The following is a 25,790-nucleotide window of genomic DNA, read 5'->3' on the forward strand; positions in this document are numbered from 1 at the left end:
GCTTAAATGTTAATTTAACTATGGTGTTTTTCTTACAGGCGTTTGTAAAAGATGTTCATGAGGATTCAATAACAGTTGCATTTGAAAACAAGTAAGTCTCTTGATACAGAATTTTTTCTTTTTTTTTGAGACAGAGTCTCACTATGTTGTTCTTGGTTGATAAGGAATGTTAATGTTCAGGTGCTTTTATATTTTATGCTAATTCCTTTTATTCTTCATTTTAAAAATTCAAGTCCAGTTTGAATATTTTTCAGGATTGTATCTTTATGTTACTGATCAAGAAATTTCTGAACAACTCAAGATTAAGCCAGTGGAATGGCTTTTTCTGTTACTGACCTCAAAGGTCCTTTATTGTGTAATATTGATCCTTACATCTCAGCTCCCTTAAATATGAAGAAAAACCAGATTATTCTGTATTGCAACTGAAATTTGAGATATTAATGTCTATAATGTTTAAAAGACAGAGATGAAAGGATTAATGAGTATTGGTAAAAGAGAAAAAACTCCATGTGAGTTTGGTAACATTAAATCTAAGACTGATATTTTAATTTTTTCCCTCACAACACATAGGGAACAAAATGTCTAGTGTATTTTATCAGCAGCAATCATGTTTATCCATTGCCTTATTTTTTTGTTTCACATGTTTATAATCAATAATAGCAATAGCTAATCTTTTCTGGATGAGAAAATAAAAACACTTACAGGCCTAGGAATATTAGCTATATTAAAGCATCAATAGTGTATATTGGTGTTAACATTTTATTGGGGGGCAAGTGTTTTGACTACATTTTTTGAATGCTAATGAAGGTTATTTTCATGGTAGCAAGGCAAGATTGTAAAGTACAAGTAAACTCCTTGGTCAAAAGTGGAGATGTGGCCATAATCTTAGGATTTTACTGAACTCTGATGAATAGTTAACTATTGTAATTTTTGGATTTTCTGTACTGAGAGAATTAATAGTATATCAAAAGCAGTCCACAAATCTATATAGAGAGAAAGTAGATTAGTGGTTGCTTAGTGCTTGGGGTGGCGTGCTGTGGGGGTAAGCCATAGCTAGGATTTCTTTTTGAGATGATGAAAATGTTCCAAAATAGACTAGTAATGGTGGTACATATTTGTGAATATACTAAAAACTATTAAATTGCACATTTAAATTGATGAATTCTATCTATGCGAATTGTATCTCAGTAAGTCTGCCAAAATGCAGTATGTGATCCAGATGTTATTCAGCAATGAATTAAAACATCTTCTGAAATAATTTAAAAGCAGATCTACATTTCAGTGTCTAGAAAATAAATTTTATAATTAGACTGTTAACAGATTCTTTTTTTTTTTTTTTGCAGTTTTTGGCCAGGGCTGGGTTTGAACCTGCCACCTCCAGCACATGAGGCTGGTGCCCTACTCCTTTGAGCCACAGGCGCTGCCCTTGTTAACAGATTCTTGTGGCTAGCAACAAGACAAAGTTAGATACTTAGATGGCTGATACAGATTTACAGGACAGAGATAAAAGGATTGAGAGTGTACAGCCCTATTCATGCCTTTAGACCAGTGGTTCTCAACCTTCCTAATGCCGCGACCCTTTAATAAAGTTCCTCATGTTGTGGTAACCGCCAACCATAAAATTATTTTCCTTGCTACTTATAATTGTAATTTTGCTACTGTTATGAATCATAATGTAAATGTCTGATATGCAGGATGGTCTTAGGTGACCCTGTGAAAGGGTTGTTCGATCCCCAAAGGGGTCGTGACCCACAGGTTGAAAACCACTGCTCTAGACTCATAATCTCAGTTCAGAATAGAAGTTTGAATAGTAGAATAACTTTCCTTGAATACATAAAGACAGAAGCTTTAGAATTTGCCTCTTTGCTGTTTCAAGAATCCATGGTTAAGTAATAGACAACAGCATCACACCTGTAATGAAGGTATTTTTGATAACTGGGAGAGTAACTTTTTCCTTGTTATTCTCTTTACCTACTCCTATTACTAGGTAAATACTCTTGCCTATAAATAGATAGTTATTTGTATTTGCCACTGTTTTATCCTGTAGTCTGTAATCCAAAATTTAAGCAAACACTTATTTTCTCTATGCATTTAAGAATTCGTCTGATTTATACAAGGTTAGTTTTTTTTTTTTCTGGTTTTTCAGTCAGATTTTTACTGTGAGCTTAAGTTATTCTATCTTTGGATCTTCTAATTATTTATCTCTTTTACCATGTCTACAGTAAAGCCTCTCTTCAATCCCTTTGTCATCCTAGAAATTTTAAATAGGTCATCTGTTTTCCTTTTGTTCATGAAGTGTGTTTAAGATACAAAATTTGAGTTTGAGGACATTACGAAGATTTAATAGGTCTCTACCAAAGAAGTTTTGCCCTTGTATGTTTTCTTTTGTTTTTCTATTAAAAACAAAATAACAACAAAAAAAATAACAAAATATTTTATAGAACTTCAGAGTATATTTACCTTTTCTTTTCGTTCAATCATGAAGAAACTCCAGTTATTCTGACACCAGGTTGTTTTAGGTGCTTTGCTCTTAGGTACTTCCTAAAACTTCCATAAAGCACAAAGGTCTTTGTATTTCACATTTTTGAAAAATGAATTTAAATCTTTACTTCCATGAAATCTGACAATTAAGTTTGAAAACTCAATCTAGAAAAAGTGCTACCCACCTGATTGCTGAATATCACTATGATCACCTTCAAAGTACTCCCCTTGGAAAGTTATGCACCAGCTCTAGTACCTACTCCACCCTTCAAGCAATTTTGGAACTCTCTGAATTAACCATCACAGCTGTCATATAGCACACAAAAACATGCAACAACAATAATCAACGCCACTTGGTAAGGCACTGTCACATAGCAACAAGAACACAGCTTTGAGACACTGATATACCAAGGTTATGAAACTTACGGAGTTGTCTGTACAGCACTGCTAAAGTAAGTACATGGTGGCAAGTTTGCAAACTTAATTGTCAGGCCTTTGTGTAACAACAGCTCTAATGGCCATTATAGGGAGTTCAAAAATTGCTTCTAAGGGTGTAGTAGGCTCCAGTGTCAGTACTTGGGAGGCAACTGCAGTGATATTTAGCAGTTAGGTATGCAGCAGCACTTTCTCTAGGATGAGTTCACAAACGTAATTGTCAGACCTTGTATATACTTAAGACTTAAAATAATTCTTCCTTCTTGGGAACCAAGAAAATTATTTATTTATATATATGTATGTATAAAATTATGTGTTTTGCAAGTAAAATTTTAGCAATGAAATTTAGCAATGAATTAGCATTTATAATGTGTTAAAAGTTAGAAACTTTTAAACAGTATAAAAAGCCTTTTCTGAAGTAAAGACATTTTTTCTTAGTTTCGTAGTTTTCTTTCTTTTTAGTTTTATAGTTTTCATCTGTACATAATAATTCATAGGACTTAATAAGATTTTCACAAATACTTATTTACTTATCTTCTTATGTAATAACTTTTTTTTTTTTTTGAGACAGAGTCTCACTTTGTGCCCTGAGTAGAGTGCTGTGATGTTATACCTCACAGCAATCTCAGACTCGAGCTCAAGTGATTCCCTTACCTCAACTTCTTGAGTAGTTGAGACTATAGGTGCTCACCAGAATGCCTGGCTGTTTTTTCTATTTAAATAGAGATAGGGTCAGGCTCTTGCTCAGGCTTGTCTAGAACTCCTGTGCTCAGGTGATCTACCTGCCTTGGCCTCCCAGAGTGTTAGGATTACAGGCGTGAGTCACCATGCCTACTTTTTTTTTTTTTTTTTTGAGATAGTCTTACTATGTTACCCCAGGCTAGAGTACCATGCTGTCAGCCTAGGTCACAGCAACTTCAGACTCCTAGATTCAGGCCCTCTTCTTGCCTCAGCCTCCCCAGTATCTCGGACTACAGGCACCTACCACAACACCCAGCTAATTTTTTATATTTTTAGTAGAAATGAGGCCTTACTCTTGCTGAGGCTGGTCTTGAACTCTTGAGCCCAAGTGATCCTCCCACCTTGGTCTCCCAGAGTACTAGGATATAATAAACTCTTCTTTAACAAGTAAAAACAAATTAGCCCTTTTCTCAATAGAATTTAACTACAAAAGCCCTTTAGTAAAACATTGACATACTATATAGAACATATCTCAATATTTGCTAATGAAACATCCCAAAAAGAATCCAGAAGTGACTATTCCAACAGTTTAATTTTCATAGTTTTGGCTAAGTCTGCCTTTTAATATTTCATGTCATGGATATAAGACCAATTTGGTATCTTTCAAAATTGTTCCATATTATTTTAAATTTTAAAAACATAGGCAACTTACTTGAACTCTATAGGTTGTCTCCACCGGGTTTCTATGGTTTAGGAGACCCCACCATCCCAGTGCATGCTGATAACATTGTGCTGATCAGCACCCATAACAAAGATCCTCCTGGGATCTAAAATTTAAAGGGGGACAAGCGAGTTGAGTTGTGAATTGCTAATGTGTTGACTGTCCCATTTTGCTTGGGAATTAGGGGGCAGTTTCTGTGGTCTTTGGAATGTGGTTAAAATTCCTTTGCCAGTGAAAAATATATTGATATTACTAATAGTGGTACTAACATTTAATTTAAATATCAAAGGAAGTTTCTGTTATGGTCTTTTAAAATTCCTAGAAGTTGAAATTATTGGGGAAAAACAGACTTTTTTTTTTTTTTTTCTTTGTAGAGACAGAGTTTCACTTTATTGCCCTCGGTAGAGTGTCGTGGTGTCATACCGCTCACAGCAACCTCCAACTCCTGGGCTTAGGTGATTCTCCTGCCTCAGCCTCCCGAGTAGCTGGGACTACAGGCGCCCGCCACAACGCCCGGCTGTTTTTTTGTTGCAGTTTGGCCGGGGCCGGGTTTGAACCCGCCACCCTCGACATATGGGGCCGGCGCCCTACTCACTGAGCCACAGGCGCCGCCCAGGAAAAAAAGACTTTTGAAAATCATAATGTTCTTGTGTTTCGAGAAATATTCCAAATGGAAGTACAAGTCTGGTGTGCTGCATGCAAACTTCCTTGAAATGTTCCAATGTTGCCATTATGCTGCACTCAGCAAAAACTGACCCATTTTAAAGCATTTGCTTCTTTAAAGGAGAAAAAGTGAGTCACAGTTACCCAAAAGTTGATGGTAGAGTGGTCACTGTTTCAGTTAAACAAGAAAAGGATGTTAAATAATTGAATGTTTGCTTATTTGCAGCTGGCAGCCAGAGAGGCAGATTCCATTCCATGATGTGAGATTTCCACCTCCTGTAGGTTATAATAAAGATATAAATGAAAGTGATGAAGTTGAGGTGAGTTCCCCTCCTGTACAGTTATTAAGCACTGAAGAAGTTGGGGGTATTTAATTTGCCTGTGCCTTTTTTTTAGTACTTTGACTTTAATACTATTTAAAATACCTTGAAAATTATATCTGAGATGGACATGTGTTTTTTTCCCTAACCCATCTTAATAATAATTTGAAACAATACATGATGCCTGAATTTGGCTATTTGAACAGCATTCCACACATACATTTGAAAGTCAATATCTGAAGTTCCTTTGCCCACTGGTACTTTTCCCCCCCTTCTCTCAATCTTGGAGTCTTTATTTGAATGATATATTGTTCATTTGGAACTATGTTCCTGTTTTAAGCAAATGGATTAGCAAAATTAATTTTACAAAGGAAAGAGATCATGCTTTATTATAGATCAGTTTCCTAAAATTTCTTTACCTAACAGTGAATCTTTCTGGTATATTTTTTAAAACAACCTACAAACTTTAGTTTATACATATAGACAAAACCTCTTTTTTACAGGATATACTGTGAACCACCTGCTCATCTACCATTGAGCTTATTTCTTTCTTTGTTGGAAATTTATATGTAAGGGGCATACCTTATGCGTGTATAGTTAGTTTTTGTAGTATCCTCTCTCTTCTTCCTCCACTTTCACACACTTCATTTTGAGCTGCTTCCCTTCTTTCTCCACAAATCTAAACACAATGTCTTATTAATAGTAACTTTATGAATATTTATAATATGAAGGAAGCAGCTTAGTAAACATTTGTATAAATAAGGCAAAATGGTTATAGTTTGGGTTCTTATTTGCTGCACTAGCTACTAAAAGTGCAGTGAAACAGGACAGAGTCCTCTGCCTTTATTTATGTATTTATTTTCTTTTTTGCTGGACACCACTGATTGGACAGAGTCGGCCTTTGAGGTCACATTCCAGTGAGAATAGCTAATATGACAAGTGTGAGTAATACAAAGGAAAAAAACAAGAGGATAGAAGGTAATGTAGGGGCAAGAGTACTGTTTTAGAGAATAGTCAGGGAAGAAGTCTGATCATCAAGGCCTATGTTCTTTTCTGGATGGTTTTAAAGTAGAAGTAGGATAAAGTGTTATTTATTCACCAAAATGTACTAAGTACCTGTTATGTGTAAACAACTGGACTTAGTCTTGCAATATATCCTAATAGGGAACAGAAACACTTTCTATACTTGGCTGTCTACTTCCTCAGGAGACTGCAGGCTCTCTAAAAGCAAGGTTGAGGTCTTCTGGCCTTTTTATATCAGGAGTACTCATAATAGTGTTTGATGGAGGTACAAAAGGGACTTGTTTTCTTTCAACTTAGTCACATGACAAGTGGGAGCCCAATGTGATAGTGTTGCTAGGATGCCCTTACTGTATCCCATAACACAGTGATTCTCAACCTTCCTAATGCTGCGACCCTTTAATACAGTTCCTCATGTTTTGGTGAACCCCAACCTTAAAATTATTTTTGTTGTTACTTCATAACTGTAATTCTGCTACTGTTATGAATTGTAATGTAAATATCTGATACGCAGGATGGTCTTAGGCGAGAACTGCTGACATAACGATTAGCTGAGATATTTTTCTGGCTGGAGCAGACTTGAGAGAGAATGATGGAGGCAAGAGACAAAGATAGGTTAAGTTGTATTTAGTTATTGTGTAACCATTAACTTCAGTTGTAAAAGGGCGACAAGAGTTTGAGCCTTGACTTGCTTGTCAACCTTAGACTCTGTGCCTCTCTGTCCTTTCTGGGCTTCTCCTCCCTCTCTTGTCCTCTCTGCTTCTGAGTAATTCTGTTTGTCTCCACGTATACCGTATTGGCTCTTTTCCTGTTAACCTTAGTTTGCCAGTATCTTCATGAAAGGTTCCATGCTGAACATTGTAAGTGAACTTTGAAGTGGTCACCAGAGATATTGGTTAGAAGAACTGGTCAAGAGTATGTGAGAGCAGGAAGGTGGTATCCAGGGATTGCCAGTATGGAGTTGTCCTTTATAGTGGAGAGAAAGCAGGATACCAGAGATTGACCTAGAATATGTCCATTTAGTCCCCAGGAGATATGAATGCTAGGGTGGCATACTCAGTGGGTTAAGTGCTCAGTGGTTTTACTCATTTAGTGGCCAAGCAGCCAGGCAGTAGACCAGAGTCAGTAATTCCCAATTTTTGCTTATTAAAATAAGTTTGTACATTTTTAGATAGACTTTTATAGATCACTACCCAAGGAAAGTATGTCTGTGTTTATGAATGGTTACCTTTTCTTTAGCATCTATATTCAAAGTACTAATTATTACTAAAGTAGAATAGAGAAATAGAAAAACTGTTTTTTACATGGAGCTCCCAGGCAATCTAAGGTAGTTTCTGTTTATGTATCTCTGTCTAGTTCAGAATCCTAGACAGAGGTGCAATTTGGTTGAAGGTATATGGTGTATGATGTGAAAGACACCTAGGGGTATTTTGAGAAAATTTCCTCAATTTCTCATGATCTGTAGATTCCAAAATTATGTTAATCATGAACTATTCTGTGTTGTACTTTTTGTGTAGGTTTATTCCAGAGCAAATGAAAAAGAGCCTTGCTGTTGGTGGTTAGCTAAAGTGAGGATGATAAAGGGTGAGGTAGGAAAATGCTTATTTAAATTTCTTTCTTTATCCTATCCTTTTCTAAACCCAGGTTCTACATTTCAGTCTGGATTTCTATTTTGAAATAATATCTAATGTTATGTCAATTTATTAAAATGTTTTCACTATGTGTTTGGTATGTTTCATGTGTTTCAGTTGATTAAAGTTTTTTTTTTCCCCCTGAAGATAATTTATTTTAAAATAACTGAAGAGGGATAGCCTCTTTCTCTTTAAAAACTTTGACTAGGAATGACTTTTATTTATTTCTTTCAGTTTTACGTGATAGAATATGCTGCATGTGATGCTACGTATAATGAGATTGTCACCATTGAACGTCTAAGATCAGTGAACCCCAACAAACCTGCAACAAAAGATACTTTCCATAAGATTAAACTGGACGTGCCAGAAGACTTACGGCAAATGTAAGTTGATATGCCCAAAATGTTGAGCATTTAACATGTGATTAATTTAAGAGAATATACATTTTAAAAATAGTAGAAATTGAATTTCAAATTTAATGAACTTTGGCAAAATGGTTTGGCTTATAAAAGTAGTGGAGGAAAAAACTTTCTAAGCTTTTCCTACTTACATAATCAAGACAGCCTTGCACTTGTTTAAACATACTTGACTAGATATATGGCTGATGTATACTAGCTTTGTTTATGAATTTTAAGATTTTGAAATTTTAAAAGACATAATTATAAGAGGGAGTCTGCAATTAATGTAACCTGGTTCTTTGTACCCTCAATGAATCCCCAACAATGAAAAAAAATTAAATTAAAAAAAAAAAAAACAGACGTAACAGTTCTGTCAAAGTCACAAGTCAAATTATAGGCTACAAAGATTTCTCCAAGTACTTTCCATTTTAGCTAAAATGTTTCCAGATAAATACGATATTAGAGCTAAAGTAGCTTAAAGGGTGATGATCTTTGTATTGTAATCCTTGATTTGAAAAAATGTTTAAAGACTTTTTTGGTAAGAGATTGCTTTATACATATTTCATCAGGTAGTAAGTTTGATTTTGGTATGTTGTGCCTCAGATAAATGTTAAATTCCAGTTCAAAATACATAGAAATCTTCCTTTTTTTTTTTTTTTTTGAGACAGACTCTCACTTTGTTGCCCTCAGTAGAGTGCCATGGCGTCATAGCTCACAGCAACCTCAAAGTCTTGGGCTCAAGCGATTCTCTTGTCTTAGCCTCCCAAGTAGCTGGGACTACAGGCACCCGCCACAATTTTTAGAGATGATCATGGTCTCGCCTTTGGCTGAGGCTGGTCTCAAACCTGTGAGCTCAGGCAATCCACCCGCCTTGGCCTCCCAAGTGGTAGGATTACAGGCATGAACCACTGCACGTGGCCCAGAAATCTTCCTTTTTGATTCTAGAAATTGTGTGTGTGTGTGTGTGTGAATTTTTGTGCTTTCTTATTTTTATATATTTCTCTCAACTTGGTTGGCAGTTTTTTCTTTTTAAAAGCAAACAGCAAAACAAAATCTGATAACCTTGTAGCAATCCCTAAAACTTTTTAACGTTGGCTCAAGAAAACTACTTATATAGAACTGAAATCAGGAAGCCTGCAGAGTAAAGTGGTTCTTCTAAATATGTTTCACTGGTGATGCAAGCCTACCAGTAATCCATTCAGAGCATAACTTCTTCCTTTCTCTGTATCAAATGCTTGGCTTGGCTGAATATTTCAGAGATATATAACAAAGGAACTAAACTTTTAAATGGGTATAGTATATTTTACATATATCAAATTTAATATGAATCCACAATTCTTATAAATCTGTCTGCATGAATTCATCCTAGTAGTTAACAGTTATTTATCTTAACAGTGGATATTCCTTTTATTTCTAGGTGTGCCAAAGAATCAGCACATAAGGACTTTAAAAAGGCAGTTGGTGCATTTTCTGTAACTTATGATCCAGAAAATTATCAGCTTGTCATTTTGGTGAGTGTTTTTGAGTTGTCTATTTTTTTATTTATTTTATTTAATTTGAAGTATTTGCTTTGATAATACTGTTGCTAATTTAAATTTTTTAGTCCATCAATGAAGTCACCTCAAAGAGAGCACATATGCTAATTGACATGCACTTTCGGAGTCTGCGCACTAAATTGTCTCTGATATTGAGAAATGAAGAAGCCAGTAAACAGCTGGAGGTATGTCACTTTCCCTAGCATTGCTTGTAAGGCTATCTATAAATTATAACTGTACAGTTCCAAAATTTGAATAAGGGTAGCTTGTCATTTATTTACTATTTCCTAACAATTCCTTATATCCTATAGTTTGTAAATTTAAATTGTATAAAGCATAAACTTACGAAAGTTTTCATGCCAGAGGTTCTAAAATTGACCAACAGTTTGTGTATATTAAGGGACTCGTGGTCACTTCACTTCTTACTAGAAGTTTGTCAAAGCTGCTAATAAAATGAGGCAATGCTTCTTCCATGTAACATGTTACCATTAAAGTACTAGAGAATATTTAAATATCTAATCATAATCCTTTCGTTATATATGTTTATCTCTGTTTAAAAGGGTATAGAACTTCTTCATTCTAATTGGTTGTCACTCTTTAAAACTCCTCTGTCTTCAGATTCCTGCCAGAGGCTATTTCCCTAACTTACTATTTCGTCTCTTAAGGTGCATTTTATCTACTTTTATTAATCCTCCAATAATTTCCATCACCATACATTTATTTTCATTGATAACTATCTAGTACTTCCATCCATTACCATAGTAACTAAATGGATTTTAGTTTAATGTGCCAACTCAAGTATATTACTGTCAAATTCCTGAGTTCTTTATCATTATTCATTTCATTAGAGGATAAACACCATGCAGTTAAAATAGGAAAGATCAAAAGGAGTTTCAAACTACATTTTGAGAGAAGGTAGACACAGCTGTATTCTTACAAAATTCTGCAAAATTTTCCACCTACCAACTTGATGTGTGATTGCTGAACTCTTAGCAGGAGAAGAAGAGTTTAATCTCCTCATGCTACTTTGTTTTTCTTATGGCCAAGGAGCTGTTTGTTTTTTGCTCCCGTTCTTTCTTGATGTCCCTGTGTTCACAGTTTTGTGGTTTCTTTAGCTATTCAATAGTTCATAACTTTTAGGCCAGAGCTGCTTCCTTATGCTTTCATCATGAGTATTATGGAAATATACTCCTATGCCTCTTCTTTAAACATTTAATTCTTCTTAATAAATGATTCATTACTATACTTTTGGCTTATCATTTATCAATGAATTATCAGTGAAAAAGAATGAAATCAGGTTAATGAATCAGGACTCAAAAAAATAAGAGTTCTTAAAAACTCCTAGGAACATTTTATTCATTTTATTAGTCTAGTCTTAAAAAAATGGGTATCTCGTACTTTTAAAAAATGTTTATACTAGTTAAATTGATTCATTCAAATTATCAGGTGTAATTGAGTAATGAGAAACTAGTATGCATGCCTGTCTTTCTTCACTACTAATATTAAAGAGATTCACATATTCCTATAAGAAATTCCCATTTTTCAACATGAGCCACTAATATGTTTGGTTTTCATTAATGGCATGCTAGAACTAAACTTTAAATTTTGATGATGCTATTTAAAGACAGTGATTATCCACAAGTTTGGAGTGTCAGTGTAACTTAGTTTTGCCATCACTGAATATTTGAGTGGATCCCAGATCACAAGGTCTTACAGACTCTGATCTCACTTTTGGTTTCAGATGCATATTTAAGATAAGTTTTAAATCATTGATATTCTGTGATCATTTAATTTACTGAACCAACAATATTTTATTCCTTTCCTTAGGTTCTGGGAATGAGGGTGTATATTTAATGTAATTTCAACAAACCTAAGTATAGATCATAATATTTAGTGAAAGGTTACAGAAATGAAACCGATGTTTAGAAAAAAATATAAATTCTCATATTCTTTAATAAATGAAATGAATAAAGTTTTCTGTAAAGATATTTTAAATTTTTTTACGTAAATAAATAACATTGAGTCTGTCAGACCCAGTGAGCTGGTTTTTATTTGGGAATATTGATGGGCTTCTTAATTATTACATTGTTGATGTTATTGGTTAACTAAGGCAGCCTTGCAAATAGGTTTTCAAAAGTTACCTTGGAAAATTGTTAACAAGCTCTTTCTGATTAACAAAAATATATAAAATGGCATAGATCTTCAGTAACCTAAAAGCCCTTGTGCTGTGGGAGATACTTTCTCAAATAGATTAGGTTTTCAACTGAAACTAATTCATCGGCCCCTTATATACAGGGTTAAGATAATTTACATGGCTGGCCTAAATAGTTGTTTGATAATTAATAAGCATATTCATCAGACATGTGTTTCTCTTCAGAGTTCAAGGCAGCTTGCCTCAAGGTTTCATGAACAGTTTATTGTACGAGAAGATTTGATGGGTCTAGCCATTGGTACTCATGGTGCTAATATTCAGCAAGCTAGAAAAGTTCCTGGGGTCACTGCTATTGATCTAGATGAAGATACCTGCACATTTCATATTTATGGAGAGGTAAATATTTTACTAAATGGTTTTATTCATCTCAAAAGATTAGTATTTCGGCTGGCTAATGTTTTGTCTTAAATCTTTTCTGCTTTTTAAATTAGGATCAGGATGCAGTGAAAAAGGCCAGAAGCTTTCTTGAGTTTGCTGAAGATGTCATACAAGTTCCAAGGAACTTAGTAGGTGAGTCAGAAATATTTGTTGACATACACTGCAAAAATAAAATTTAGGTAAACTATACCAATAGAAATCCATTTTTTTCCTTACTGAAGGGTATCATTTAATTGAAATGTAATCTTTGAAATAGTTTGTTATTACAATGAAGATAAATATTTGATGTAAGTATGATACTCAAAGATTACATTTTCAGAAGATATGTGAAGGAGACTGCTTTGCTAGTTGGAATGTACTAATGTCTGAAAGGATAAGTTTTGCCTAGCCTCATTTTCATACATTTTTCTAAAAAAAGTCTTAAAATTGAATATATTTTTTCAACATAGTTATATTTAAGGGCTTTATAATTTGGAATAGATTGCTATTTGATCTTCCTAATGGGACTATAAAATGATAGCATTCATTTTAATTAAGTAACATAGGTTACTTAAATCTAGTAAGTTCTAAAGTAAGAAGAAACTCCAAATGTCTCTGGGACTTTCTTCAAGCTCAATGATAATTCTCCATTTTAACTTGAGTACTGTAGTTTCATGACCATTACCATGATGAATCTCAGAAAATACTTAGGAACTCCTCACCAGTATACCCAAATGCTGCAGATGTCTTTATCAGGACATCAAAATTAGGTATTTTGTCAAGACCACTATATACATTTTTAATTTGTAAGTAAAATTGGACATCCTCCATATACATTTTCTCTTTTAAACTTGAGATTATGACAGTTTATAAAAAGTAATGCATGTTCTTTGGAAAGTTTAAAGAAAACAAGGACTTCTCATGTATTTTCTACATAGTTTCAATACTTTGGTCAGCATATAATCGTAAACATCTTCCTATGTCATTGAAAAATACTAGGAATTATATTTCTCTTCTAAAGAAGATTAGCTTGAAGATAAAGTACATAAAATACTAGTGAAATAATGCCAAATTATTAGTTCAGTTGTACACTAGAGAACATGACTATGTAATGTTATTGAAGTAATTTGCATACCAGTTTGTATACAAAATGTATGTATACCAAAAGGTGAAGTAATCTCAGGACAGTGAAGTGATGATGATATTTTCTTTATAGTTTATCAAACAATTGCATAATTTTGTAGTTAATGTATTAGAAATATAGGAATTCTTATGAAATTATAACCAGTAGTTTTGTTTTTATCAATACCAAATAGATAGAGACTTCTCAGATTCATTAAAGTTTGTTTTGAAATAGTAGGATGGTAGAAGAAAGTGTTTTGGTATTGGAGTTAGAGCTAGATTTTAGTCCCTACTTTCTTCTTTGATAGCTGTGTGACCTTAAGCAATTGACTTAGCCCCCCGAGTCACCTTTTTTTCACCTGTCAACAGAATTTTTATGATTAAATGAGGGAGATTATACATGTATGTATGTGTACATCTAGCATAGTTTTGGACCACAACAAGGGACTCTTTTTTTCTTTCTTTTCCATTATTCAAGACAACTCCATTTCAGTAGATCAAGATTGTAATAAATTGACATTTGGAATTTGGAACAATGGTATAAGGTAGAATTGGATTGTGTGCTATTAAATACTAAAAGTAGATTCTGCCTGTGGTCTTACCTGGGAAGAAGAGGATCCCATAAGTAATAGGAAAGCCTACTGAAATAAATCAGTCTGGTTTTTGTTATGTTGTTTCTAGTTAGTAAAAAGAGAGAATTCTGTTTTAGAGATGGTCTGCTGCAACACTGGGAATGTTGGGAATTTTCAGAAAGTGTTTTTGTGTAAGATGAAACAAGGCAGCTCTTAAGGAGGTGTCATGATCTGTACTACATGAGTTTTGTTTGAGTCTCCCAATGTTTTATGATCTCTATTTTTGACAAACTCTCTTCAGTGTGCATGCTGATTTATCTTCCTTAAAATGTGCTTTTCTTTACCTACTTAGACAATAAATTGATTTAACTATTCAGTCAGCTGCATTTAACACATTGTACTTAGGTTACCTAAGATATTATTTTTCTATTTTTTTTTTTTTTTGAGACAGTCTCACTCTGTCACCCTGGTAGAGTGCCATAATATCATAGCTCACAGAAACCTTGAACTCTTGGACTAGATTCTCCTGCTCAGCCTCCCCACTAGCTTAGACTATAGGCGCCTGCCATGACACCCGCATAGTTTTTCTATTTTTATTAGAGACAGGGTCTTGGTCTTGCTCAGGTTGCTCTCGAACTCCTTAACTCAAGTTATCCACCCATCTCGGCCTCCCAGAGTGCTAGGATTACTGACATGAGCCACCATGCCCAGCCAAGATATTTTCTTAATAGAAACATATTGAAATTTCCTTTTGCTTTTAGCTGAGCCATTTGGATCTTTTTAAAAAATCATTATTCCTGAAAATAATAAATGTTTAAATACAAAGTGTAGGAAGACTCCAAGTAGTTCCAACTTTTCCTCTTTTTGTTTGAAGAGATGAAGAGCAGAAATAATTAACAAAAGGGATGTAGATGGGGAGTCCTGATTTAGTGGTTATCAGTTCCGTTTCCTCACGGCTGACCAGTCAAAAGAGGTTATGGGGTGAGTGAGGCAGCTACACACAGCAGGAATACCAAGACCACAAGACCCTGCTGTGAGAAGGCCTTTCATTGAGTTCTTATCTAGGATTTTCTCAAAGCAAATTTGTGTTCCTCTTCTTTCTTCAACTCTGCCTTAGGTGAGATGATGGGGGCATGCACACAATGGACATGGCCAATGTAAGGATACTTAGGTTACCTTGGGTGAGCCCTTGGAATCTTATGTAGTTCACAAGCAGATTTCTAGAATCAGTAGTTCTTAATGTTTGTAATGTCTTGGTGTGATGATGACTGTGAAAGCAGTTATTTCCCAGTTGTGTGTATGATTGAATTTTATAAAATGAGGGGAAAAAATCAAGTGTTTTTTTATTACTGGCACTTGAAGTCTTTGGAGTTTTACCAGATGTTATTGAAGAATGCTTTAACTGGTTTTAAGCTTTTTCATAATGGTTTTGAGTTTTTTTGTGTTTGTTTTTTTTTTTTGAAACAGAGTCTTGCTATGTCGCCCTGGGTAGAGTGCTGTGGCGTCACATCTCACAGCAACCTTGGGCTTAAGCAGTTCTCTTGCCTCAGCCTCCCAAGTAGCTGGGACTACAGACGCCTGCCACAAAGCCTGGCTACTTTTTGTTGTTGTTGCAGTTGTTTAGCTGGCCTGGGCTGGGTTCGGACCCACTTCCCTCTGTGTATGTGGCTGGCGCCGAACCAAGTTTTGAGTTATCTTTAAGTGAGTTTTCTTAACCTTGTAGTCTGTGACTAATCCCTTCACCTTTCATTATTTTATTTTATTTTTTAATTTCAGAATATTACAGAAGTAAAATGTTTTGGCTACATTAATTGCTTTTATACCGTTTGAGTCAAAGTTATCAGTGTGTTCATCACCCAGATAATGTGCATTGTACCCATTAGGTGTGAATGTACCCCGCCCCTTATAACCCCTCCCATCTACTTACTTTCTGTTGAGTTTTACTACCACGGGATAAGTTAGTTCCAATTTATTAGTAAGTACATGTTGTGTTTGTTTTTCCATTCCTGTGATACTTCCGTTAGAGGAATGGTCTCCAATTCCATCCAGTTTGTTATAAAAGGTATCAGTTTATCAGTTTTTATGGCTGAGTAGTATTCCATGGTATACTTAAGTATACTATATTTTATTAATCCACTTGTGTATTGATGAACACTTGGGTTGATTCTTGGAGTTTGTGAATTGTGTTGCAATAAACATTTGAGTACACGTGTCTTTTTGATAAAATGACTTTGAGACAGAGTGTCACTTTGTACCCCTGAGTAGAATGCCATGGTGTCATCATAGCTCACAACAACCTCAAACTCTTACACTTGAGTGATCCTCTTGCCTTAGCCACCCGAATATTTGGGACTACAGGCACTACTACATCAGCTAGTTTTTCGATTTTTTTAGTAGAGACGGGATCTCAATCTTGCTCAGGCTGGTCTTGAACTCCTGACCTCAAGCAGCTTGCCTATCTCAATTTCCCAGAGTGCTAGGATTATAGGCATGTGCCACTGTGTCTGGCCTAAAATAACTTTTTAAATATCCAATAGGGGTGGTATGGGGATAGGGAAAATGAAGAAAAAATAAATAAATACCCAGTAGTGGGTTTGCTGGATTAAATGGTAGGTCTACTTTTAGTTCTTTGAGCTATCTCCACATGACTTCCTGTAGAGGTTTTACTATCTTGCAGTCCTGCTGTGTATAAGTGTTCCTTTCTCTCTGCATCCATGCCAGCCTCTGTTGTTGTGGGATTTTTTGATTAAAGCCATTCTCACTGAGGTTAGGTGAAACCTCAACTGTGATTTTGATTTGCATTTCCTTGATGATTAGTGACATCGAGCATTTTTATATGATTATTGGCTGTTAGTCTATACCTTTTGAAAAGATGGCATTGTTTGACTATTTTTCTTACTGATATGCTTGAGTTCTTTATAGATTCCTGGTTATCAGCTCTTTATAAGATGTTTAGCATGTAAATATTTTTTCCCATTCTATGAGTTGTCTGTTCACTCTATTGTTTCCCTAGCTGTGTTCTTTAATTTAATCAGGTCCCATTTGTTAATTTTTGCTGTTGCTGTAATAGCTTTTAGAATCTCTTCATAATTTTTTTTTGCGTTTTTTTTTTGTTTGTTTTTGGCCGGGGGTGGGTTTGAACCTACCACCTCCAGCATATGGGACTGGCGCTGAACCCCTCTGAGCCACAGGCGCCGCCCTCTTCATAAATTTTTTATCTAGACTTTACGTTTAGAAGAGTTTTTCAACATTTTTTCCTAAGTTTCATGCCTTAGGTTTAAGTCTGTTATGCATCCTGAATTAACTTTTGTGAGTGGAGGCAGGTACAGATCCTATTTCAGTTTTCTACATGTGGTTATCCAGTTTTCCCAGCACCATTTATTGAGTAGTGGTCCTTTTCCTCCAGTGTATGTTATTTTCTGCTTTGTCAAAGGTCAGATGGTAATATGAGGATAGTTTTATGTCTTGAGTTTTCTGTTCTGATCCATTGGACTGTGTCTCTTTTTGTGCCACTACCATGCTGTTTTGGTTAATATATCCTTGTGGTATGACGTGAAGTCTGGTTAAATGATACCTCCTGATTTCTCCTTTTTGCTTAAGGTTGCTTTGGCTATTCAGGCTCTATTCTGGTTCCATACAAAGCACTGAACTATTTTTTCTAGATCTGCTGAAAATGTCATTGGTATTTTAATGGGGATTACATAGGATCTGTAAATCACCTTGGGTAGCATAGGCATTTTAACAGTGGTTGATTCTGCTGATCTGTGATCCATGAGCATTGTATATTTTTCCATTTGTTTACATCCTCTTTGATTTCCTTCCTAATAACTTGTAGTTCTCCCTGTAGAGGTCTTTTACCTCTTTGGTTAAGTATGCTTCTAGGTATTTTATTTTTTGTTGTTGCTACTGTGAAAAGCTTTCACCATTTAATATCCCACTATGATTTGTGAGCACTGCACAGGAGTAATAGTCTCTTAACACATCGGCCCAAAGAATTTGTATTCCTTTTAGATGTATATGTAGCTATTTAAGACATTTTTAAACTTGAGTATCTTTTATAATGTAACATATAAAATTCTATAAATATTTACAATAGATAAAGAAGCAGATGTATCAAATACAGATAAAGGTTGAAATTGTTGAATATACCTTAGCCAGGACTCAAAGTGCACCCACTATTACAAAAGCATTCTCCTTAATAAAGTATCACAAGAATGGAAAATAAGTCTCTAGTGTATTAATACTAATGTTGATACCAATAGATTAGTGATTTTCAACGAGTGTGCCATTGCACACTGATGTGCTATGAGAGGATGTTAGGTGTGCCACAAAAATTTTTAAAGATTGTTAATTATTTTTGAAAGAACTTCAAAGAACAGTTAAGTATATTCTTTTTTTAACTCTTTTTTTTTTTGATCAATATAATTTAAGTGTGCTTCAGAAGCTTAACTGTAGGTTCAAGTGTGCCATGAGATAAAAAAGGTTGAAATACACTGCAATAGATAAACAACTACATGCCCACATGAGCGAAAGACACAAATAAATGCAAGTGGGTGGGGAAGGGGAGAGGGGATTGGTAACCTCTCACCTAACATACACAATGTAAGAGTATATAGCACACCCCCTGTGTGAAGGGCTCAACTACAACTTGGACCTTACCTAACAGCCAGAAATGATGTCAGCTAATTCTTTATACCCTCATAATAATCTGAAATTTTAAAGAAAAGCAATCCAGGTAATCTAAAACATTTGTATCCCCTTAATATTTTGAAATAAAATTTTTAAAAGAAATTTTAAAATAAGCAAATATATTTGCTGTTATCTATCCTCCTTTTCCTTAATTCCTTTTACAGAACTTGGAATAAGAGTGATACATAACACAGTACCAGTAGGTTTAAAGTGTAGCCCTTTATGCAAAATAGGAAGTTATCTTTGAATTGACTCAAATAAAAAAAAGAAATTCTGAATAATCTAATCAGTTTCCAAGTATGAATCAGCTCTAGTACCTGACGACAAAAGGTTAAGCAGTGATACCCTAATTAAGCAGAAAACTAATTTAACTGTCTTCTTGAAAAGAGTCTCTACTTTGGTTTAGAAATTTTATAATTCAATATACACAAATACCTACATACACATATATATATATATGCTTACTGGTTTGAGGTATGTGTTTTTAAAACCAAACGTGAATTATTCATCTCTTAGGCAAAGTAATAGGAAAAAATGGAAAACTGATTCAGGAGATTGTGGACAAGTCAGGAGTTGTGAGGGTGAGGATTGAGGCTGAAAATGAAAAAAACGTCCCACAAGAAGAGGTATGTTATAGTGCGAATGTTTTTGCTTTGTCTTGAAAAAGTAAGCATTTTTTATTGTTCTATTTGACTTCTTAATTTATTTAGAGACCTCTATAATATGCACATAATGCAAATGCACATATTCTGGTTATCAAACTTACCCGATATAATTAATGTTATAACATTATAGTTGTAGATATGGCCTCTATCTGTTCTCAGATAGTATGACTTTGGATTAGTCACTGATTTAACTTTTATTTCCTGATCTTTAAAAATAATCAAAAAACTTTTTTTTTTTTTTTGGGCGGGGGGGGGTGAGACAGAGTCTTGCTCTGTTGCTGGGGCTAGAGTACCCATGGCCTCAGCCTCCCGAGTAGCTGGGACTACAGGTGCATGTCACCACGCCCAATTAATTTTTTTCTATTTTTGGTAGAGACAGGGTCTTGCTTTGGCTGATCTCAAATTCCTGAGCTCAAGGGATCCTCCCTCCTCAGCCTCCCAGACTGCTAGGATTACAGGCATGAGCCAACATTCTCAGCCTCAAAAAATCTTAAAATAAGAAACATACATCACTGGGTCAGGTGTTAATGACAACAAAATGGAATATATATGTGGAAATGCTTTGTTTATAAAATACTTTCCAAATGTTAATGTTGCTGACAAAGACAAAATTGGAACATGGGTTAGGTTTTCTGGCTTTCATCCTTTGGCTTTTTAGTTTGGGGATTGGGTGGTATGTGTGTTTAATTCTGTGTACTTTAAATTTTTTCCTGGGCATAATCTCTCTTCTCCATTGTTCTTACTTTTAAATGTTATTACCTTCACTTTTACCTTCATGAGTATATGTTTTTCGGTAGCAACTATTGAACTATCTGTATGTAGTGGGGAGGTGAGGATGTGCCCTTCTGTGTAGTAGTACTGTTGTTTAAGATACTGTCCCCACAAAATGCCATACTTTTCACATACTATCTAACCTTGTTTTGTGAATAATACTTTCAGCTGAAGTTAAATAAATCCTTTAGGGTCTTTTACTGCATATTTTTTCATACTTTAATTTTATATGCCAAAATTGTTTTTAACAATTTACATTCTTAAAATGTGATTATTAATATAATAATGAAGTTAAATAAAGTCTTAAAAATTGGTTCTTTTTTCCCTTTTGTATCTTGTGTTTTTTACCAAGGAAATTATGCCACCAAATTCCCTGCCTTCCAATAATTCAAGGGTTGGACCTAATCCCTCAGAAGAAAAGAAACATTTAGATATAAAGGAAAACAGTGCCCATTTTTCTCAACCAAACAGTACAAAAGTCCAGAGGGTAAGAATTATTTGTCACTTTGAATTACACTTAAAATAATTTCTTTGCCTCAGTTCTCACAATTGGTGTTTTCGGTGTTTACCTTGGTTAGACATGTAGGCTATTCATGTTCTTTATTTTCAAATGTGATTGCCATCTATGAAATATTACAAACCAAAATGTTACAGACTTTTCAATTTATTTACAGTGATAATTCTTTTGCCACAAATGCTGTAAACATAAAATAATGAGGTTTGCATTTAATGGTCATATTTTTCTTTTGAAGGTTTATTTTTTTCCCATGCTATATCTCTTTATTTTGTAGGTGTCGTAGTTCAAAATGTACCTTCTATTAGATGTATTAGTTATTACTTAAAGCCATGTTTTAGAAACTAGTTATCACATTTTGTTTTGAGACAGTCTTACTTTGTCACCCTCGGTAGAGTGCCATGGCATCACAGCAACCTCAAACTCTTGGGCTCAAGTGATTCTCTTGCCTCAGCCTCCCAAGTAGCTGAGACTATAGGCACACCAGAACGCCCAGCTATTTTTTAGAGATCAGGTCTTGCTCTGGCTCAGGCTATTCTCGAACCCGTAAGTTTAGGCAATCCACCTGCGTTGGCCTCCCAGAGTGCTAGGATTATAAGGCATGAGCCACCCCATTAGGCCTAGTTTTCACTATTTGAACTAACCTGTTTAGAAATGAGTTTAAGAGTCCTGCAGTGAAAGTCCTGCATTCAGGCTTCTGTACATTATTTGTTATAGTTAATGATATCACTTGTATTCCTTGTACTGTGTACTGCTTTAGATGTTGGTGGCTTCATCAGTTATAACAGAGAATCCCAGAAGCCTGAGCTCAAGGGTTGGCAGATAGGAAGACATTCCTTGTAAAATACATTTTCAGCTTTGTGTTTGTGTTTATTCCCCTTGTTAAGAAAGAGGACAAATGATATCTGGGTTGGAGGCTGATGGAGAACTGTTTATGGGTATGTGGCTCCATTGCCCTGGGGTTAAATCTCAGTTGCCTCTATGCCACTTATACGGCTTTTCACAGTTACTTATCCAGTGTTGTCTATTGCACTAGGCAAGTTTGAGCCATACTGAACAAGTTCTCCAGACAGCATCATATTCTCTGTTGCTTCTAGACATACGCATAGGTTTACTCTGCCTAGAGCATTTTTCCTCCTCTACTTGGTACCTCACTTTGACCTTACTCCTTATTAAGCTTTCCTTGTACACTTGCCCCTGAATGGGTCAAGAGCCTTCCCCTTTCCTGCTCTTGTGTCCTCAACCCTAACATAGCACTTACACATAGACATTTACATATTGATCTTCCTCAATCACATTGTAGTTCCTTGAGGGCAAGGACTGTTTATGGAAAAGATGTTGTGGCTCAAAAGAGATTAAAAGAAAAAACGCCATTTTAAAAAGAGGACCGTCACTGCAAGTGGATTGGATATCCCTTTCTGCTAGGCAGTTCGGTTCTTATCCAGAACCTATCCAAAACAGGAAGTAATGTTTTCCAGGTGTCCATGTTGACAGCCACCATTCTGATCTTGCCCTTCTTCATTTTAATTTACTATTCAGGTCTACTGACAAGGTGGATAACTTAGAATGGCCCTTAGAACATGTTGCAAGAGAAAACAATTTATATATATATAAAGTATAGTGAGTATACTATAGGGAGTATATATAGTGAGTATATATAGTGGAGTGTATATATATATATATATATATATATATATATAGGGAGTATATGTGTGTATATACATATATATATATAGGGAGTATATATAGTGAGTATATATATAGGGAGTATAGTGAGATTATATAGCTCACTGAAGCCTCCCAACTTTTAGACTCAAGCTATGCTCTCACCACAGCCTCCAGAGTAGCTGAGACTACAGATGTGTACCAGCAACCCCTGCTAATTTTTTTTTTTTTTAATTTTTTGTAGAGCTGTGTTGCCCCGTCAGGTCTCAAACGCCTGGCTTCAAGAGATCTTCCTGCCTCAGTCTCCCACCATGCCTGGCCTAAATGTTTTTAAATGATTTGCTTTAAAGTCAGTCTTACTAAATCTGTAACAGGATTTTAGGCTTATTTTGGTGATATTTGACCCAGAGGGATGGATACAGCATTCTATCATACAGTATTTTGGGAAATTACAGGGTTAACAGATTCATTAAAAAAAGATAATTGGGGAAAACCTCAAGACCCAAAAAATGATGTTTTTGAGAAAAGATAACCTAATTCATAGGCCTGATTATTTCCATACTTAATATATTATTTGATGTAAGAAAAAAAATCTGTATGAATCCCATGGGTTTTCAGTGGTACCTAATTCTTCAGGTGGTCACTGCTACCAGAAGGTAGTGCCTTGACTGTTGAATGATTAGTCTGTAAGCTGTATTTCCTAATTGTTCAGTTTTGTTCCCTATCAATAGCCACGTTCATGTGGAGGGTAAAAGAAAAACCTGTTCCCGCCCTCACATACCTTTAAGATTCTGTATACTGAAAGCAAGCAGGCAAAAACAACTCAACAGTAGCCACACCTATCAAATAAATGCTCTTTATAAAAGAGTGGTACTTTGAACAAAGGTCAACTTCTTCACTTGTCACACCTTTCAACTTTGTGTAGAAAATTAATTATAATCTACATCAAAGCTACTTGATGCTTTTCATTAGTTATTTGCGAGTATCAATAAACGTGTGTATGTCTTTAATAGCAAAATGTTGAACTTTTTTCAATTTTGAATGTTTGTTATAGTTATCACCTATTAATTTTGCACAACTGTCACTAAGCTTCCCTATACCTTATGATAAGAAATATGGTTTTTTTCTCATAGTTTGTATAGGCAAGTTGGAAGTGTAAATTTTTAGTATATGCCTTTAAAAAAATCTATCCTTATGTTAAGTAATATCCATAGAGAGATCAAACTTTCCTTGTTATTCAGCCATTTAAAATTTTCAGACTATTTTATTGAAATGTATGTGGGGTTGCCAAATTTTACACTCATGGATGGGCCTAGATTTCTTTTTCTCACAGGTTAATCAGTACATTTTTATGTATCCTAATTTATTTTGTGTTTTATTTGTATTCTATTGACTTAATAAAATGGATCTTTTTTTTTTTTTTTTTTTTTTACTTTTGTCACCCTGGTTTACAATTTTGAATTTTTTTTGAAGAATTTGATTTCAGTAAAGCCTGTAGTAAATGAATTAGAACATTTTAAATTATTCATTTTGTTTATGCATCTCATGTTAAAGCTTGCATATAATCTTTGGTTTTGGTAGCATTTTACTGTATTCTCTAGTACAGGGGTCCTCAAACTGCGGCCCGCGGGCCACATGAGGTGGTGTGATTGTATTTGTTCCCGTTTTGTTTTTTTTTACTTCAAAATAAGATATGTGCAGTGTGCATAGGAATTTGTTCATAGTTTTTTTCTTTTTTTAAACTATAGTCCGGCCCTCCAACGGTCTGAGGGACAGTGAATTGGCCCCCTGTTTTAAAAGTTTGAGGATGCCTGCATCTAGAACATAATAATCATGCATTTAAGGGGTTGCTAAATTGATTTGTTCTTATTTACTATAGATGTGTAAAGTATGTCAACTTTACTTTTATCTTCATATATTGATTTGTATTTTCAACAGACATTTGTGTACCTGCTATTTTCTGGACAGCTAGGGATTCAGTCATATTCATTTTTCAGATTAATCTATCAATCATTTTATGAGACCATTATTGCAATTTCTTTTTCAGGGTATGGTGCCATTTGTTTTTGTGGGAACAAAGGATAGCATCGCTAATGCCACTGTTCTTTTGGATTATCACCTGAACTATTTAAAGGTGAGAACAGAAAGAACTTCAACTTCTAATCCTTTTGTACTAAAATATAAAAACTTTATAGTAAATACTTCAGTAGCTAGGATCTGTTCTAGCCTGCATATAACAATGTATGACCTGTAAAAGATAGTACAGAAAGTACTGACGTTGTTCAGCTTATATTCCTTTTGAAAACACATAACATTTTTTCATCATTATAAATTTAAGTACCTATATACCAGTTCTCCATATTTCCCTTTATTCTTCTGTTAAACCCTTGTTATCAATTTAGCCAATTCTCTACATAGCCTTTTAATCCAATTGATAGTTTCTAGCTTTTGTGAGTTTTTTCCAGTTCAAATTTTATGTCTATGGCACTTGACCTTTGTTGTCCCCTTTATGTTATTGATCAAGGAAATTGCAGCATTTCATAAAGTCCTCTGTTTCAATGTTTGCCCTTTGTATTTTTATCTATACTGTTATTCAAAATACAAACTAGTTGTGTCTTGTAAATGCCCATTTTAGTTAGTGTTTGTAGAGTTATGCCGCCTCTAAATAGCAAACTGGAAGGTAAGAACCAGGAGGGTTACAAAGTATACTGGAAAGAGCACTGGATTGACAATCTAGTGATTTTCTTTGATAGTCTTTCTTCAGCCATGAGCTACCTGTGTAACTTTAGGCAAGTCACTTTCCTAGAGTAAATGCTTTTTGAAATTACTTTTGGCCAAAATATTCTATTATTTAATGAAATGTAATCTTATCCACTTCATTTTTATATTTTCTTCTTCAAATCCATACATATCAGAATTATAAGACAGTATTAAATAGTCTTTTAAAAATAATTCAACTCTTATTTATGGCACTACTTTAAGAATATTTTTTGCTGATTTCTTGAAAGAAATAAGAAGTAAATAATTTCTACTTGTATGTAAATAAGAGTGAAAGGAGAAACAGTGCCATAGCTAACCATGTCATTCGTTCTTATGGTGGTCAGTTAATAATTAATAGTGGGAAGGTTTCATCCAGCAAGGTTTGCATGGGCAGGATACCTCTTTGATTTGCTTAGTTTTTTTTGTTTTACAGTGTGCTTTATTTGTAATCTGTTTTATGTGTTTTTCTTCATATTCTTAGCTTAAATAATTATGAAGACCTGGACAGTTAGGATTGATTATATTGCATCAAATCCCTTGTTCCGTTGACTAATGTTCTTTCTTAGATATTTTGATTT

At 34.7% G+C, this 25,790-nt stretch overlaps 1 protein-coding gene across 6 annotated transcripts in view; it reads left to right on the plus strand.

Moving 5' to 3' along the window:
* FMR1 (fragile X messenger ribonucleoprotein 1) overlaps nt 1–25,790 on the plus strand; it is a 45,490-nt gene that overhangs the window by 10,760 nt on the left and 8,940 nt on the right. For all 6 annotated transcript variants that reach the window (XM_053580035.1, XM_053580037.1, XM_053580038.1 and 3 more), the window contains exons 2-12: nt 39–91; nt 5,208–5,301; nt 7,839–7,910; nt 8,187–8,335; nt 9,768–9,861; nt 9,954–10,070; nt 12,263–12,433; nt 12,529–12,607; nt 19,354–19,463; nt 20,626–20,760; nt 24,500–24,586. In XM_053580035.1, the coding sequence (XP_053436010.1) occupies nt 39–91; nt 5,208–5,301; nt 7,839–7,910; nt 8,187–8,335; nt 9,768–9,861; nt 9,954–10,070; nt 12,263–12,433; nt 12,529–12,607; nt 19,354–19,463; nt 20,626–20,760; nt 24,500–24,586 (1,161 nt within the window). The remainder of the gene's footprint in view (nt 1–38; nt 92–5,207; nt 5,302–7,838; nt 7,911–8,186; nt 8,336–9,767; nt 9,862–9,953; nt 10,071–12,262; nt 12,434–12,528; nt 12,608–19,353; nt 19,464–20,625; nt 20,761–24,499; nt 24,587–25,790) is intronic.

The sequence above is a fragment of the Nycticebus coucang genome, chromosome X (assembly GCF_027406575.1).
Source record: "Nycticebus coucang isolate mNycCou1 chromosome X, mNycCou1.pri, whole genome shotgun sequence".
In the NCBI taxonomy this organism is placed as follows: domain Eukaryota; kingdom Metazoa; phylum Chordata; class Mammalia; order Primates; family Lorisidae; genus Nycticebus; species Nycticebus coucang.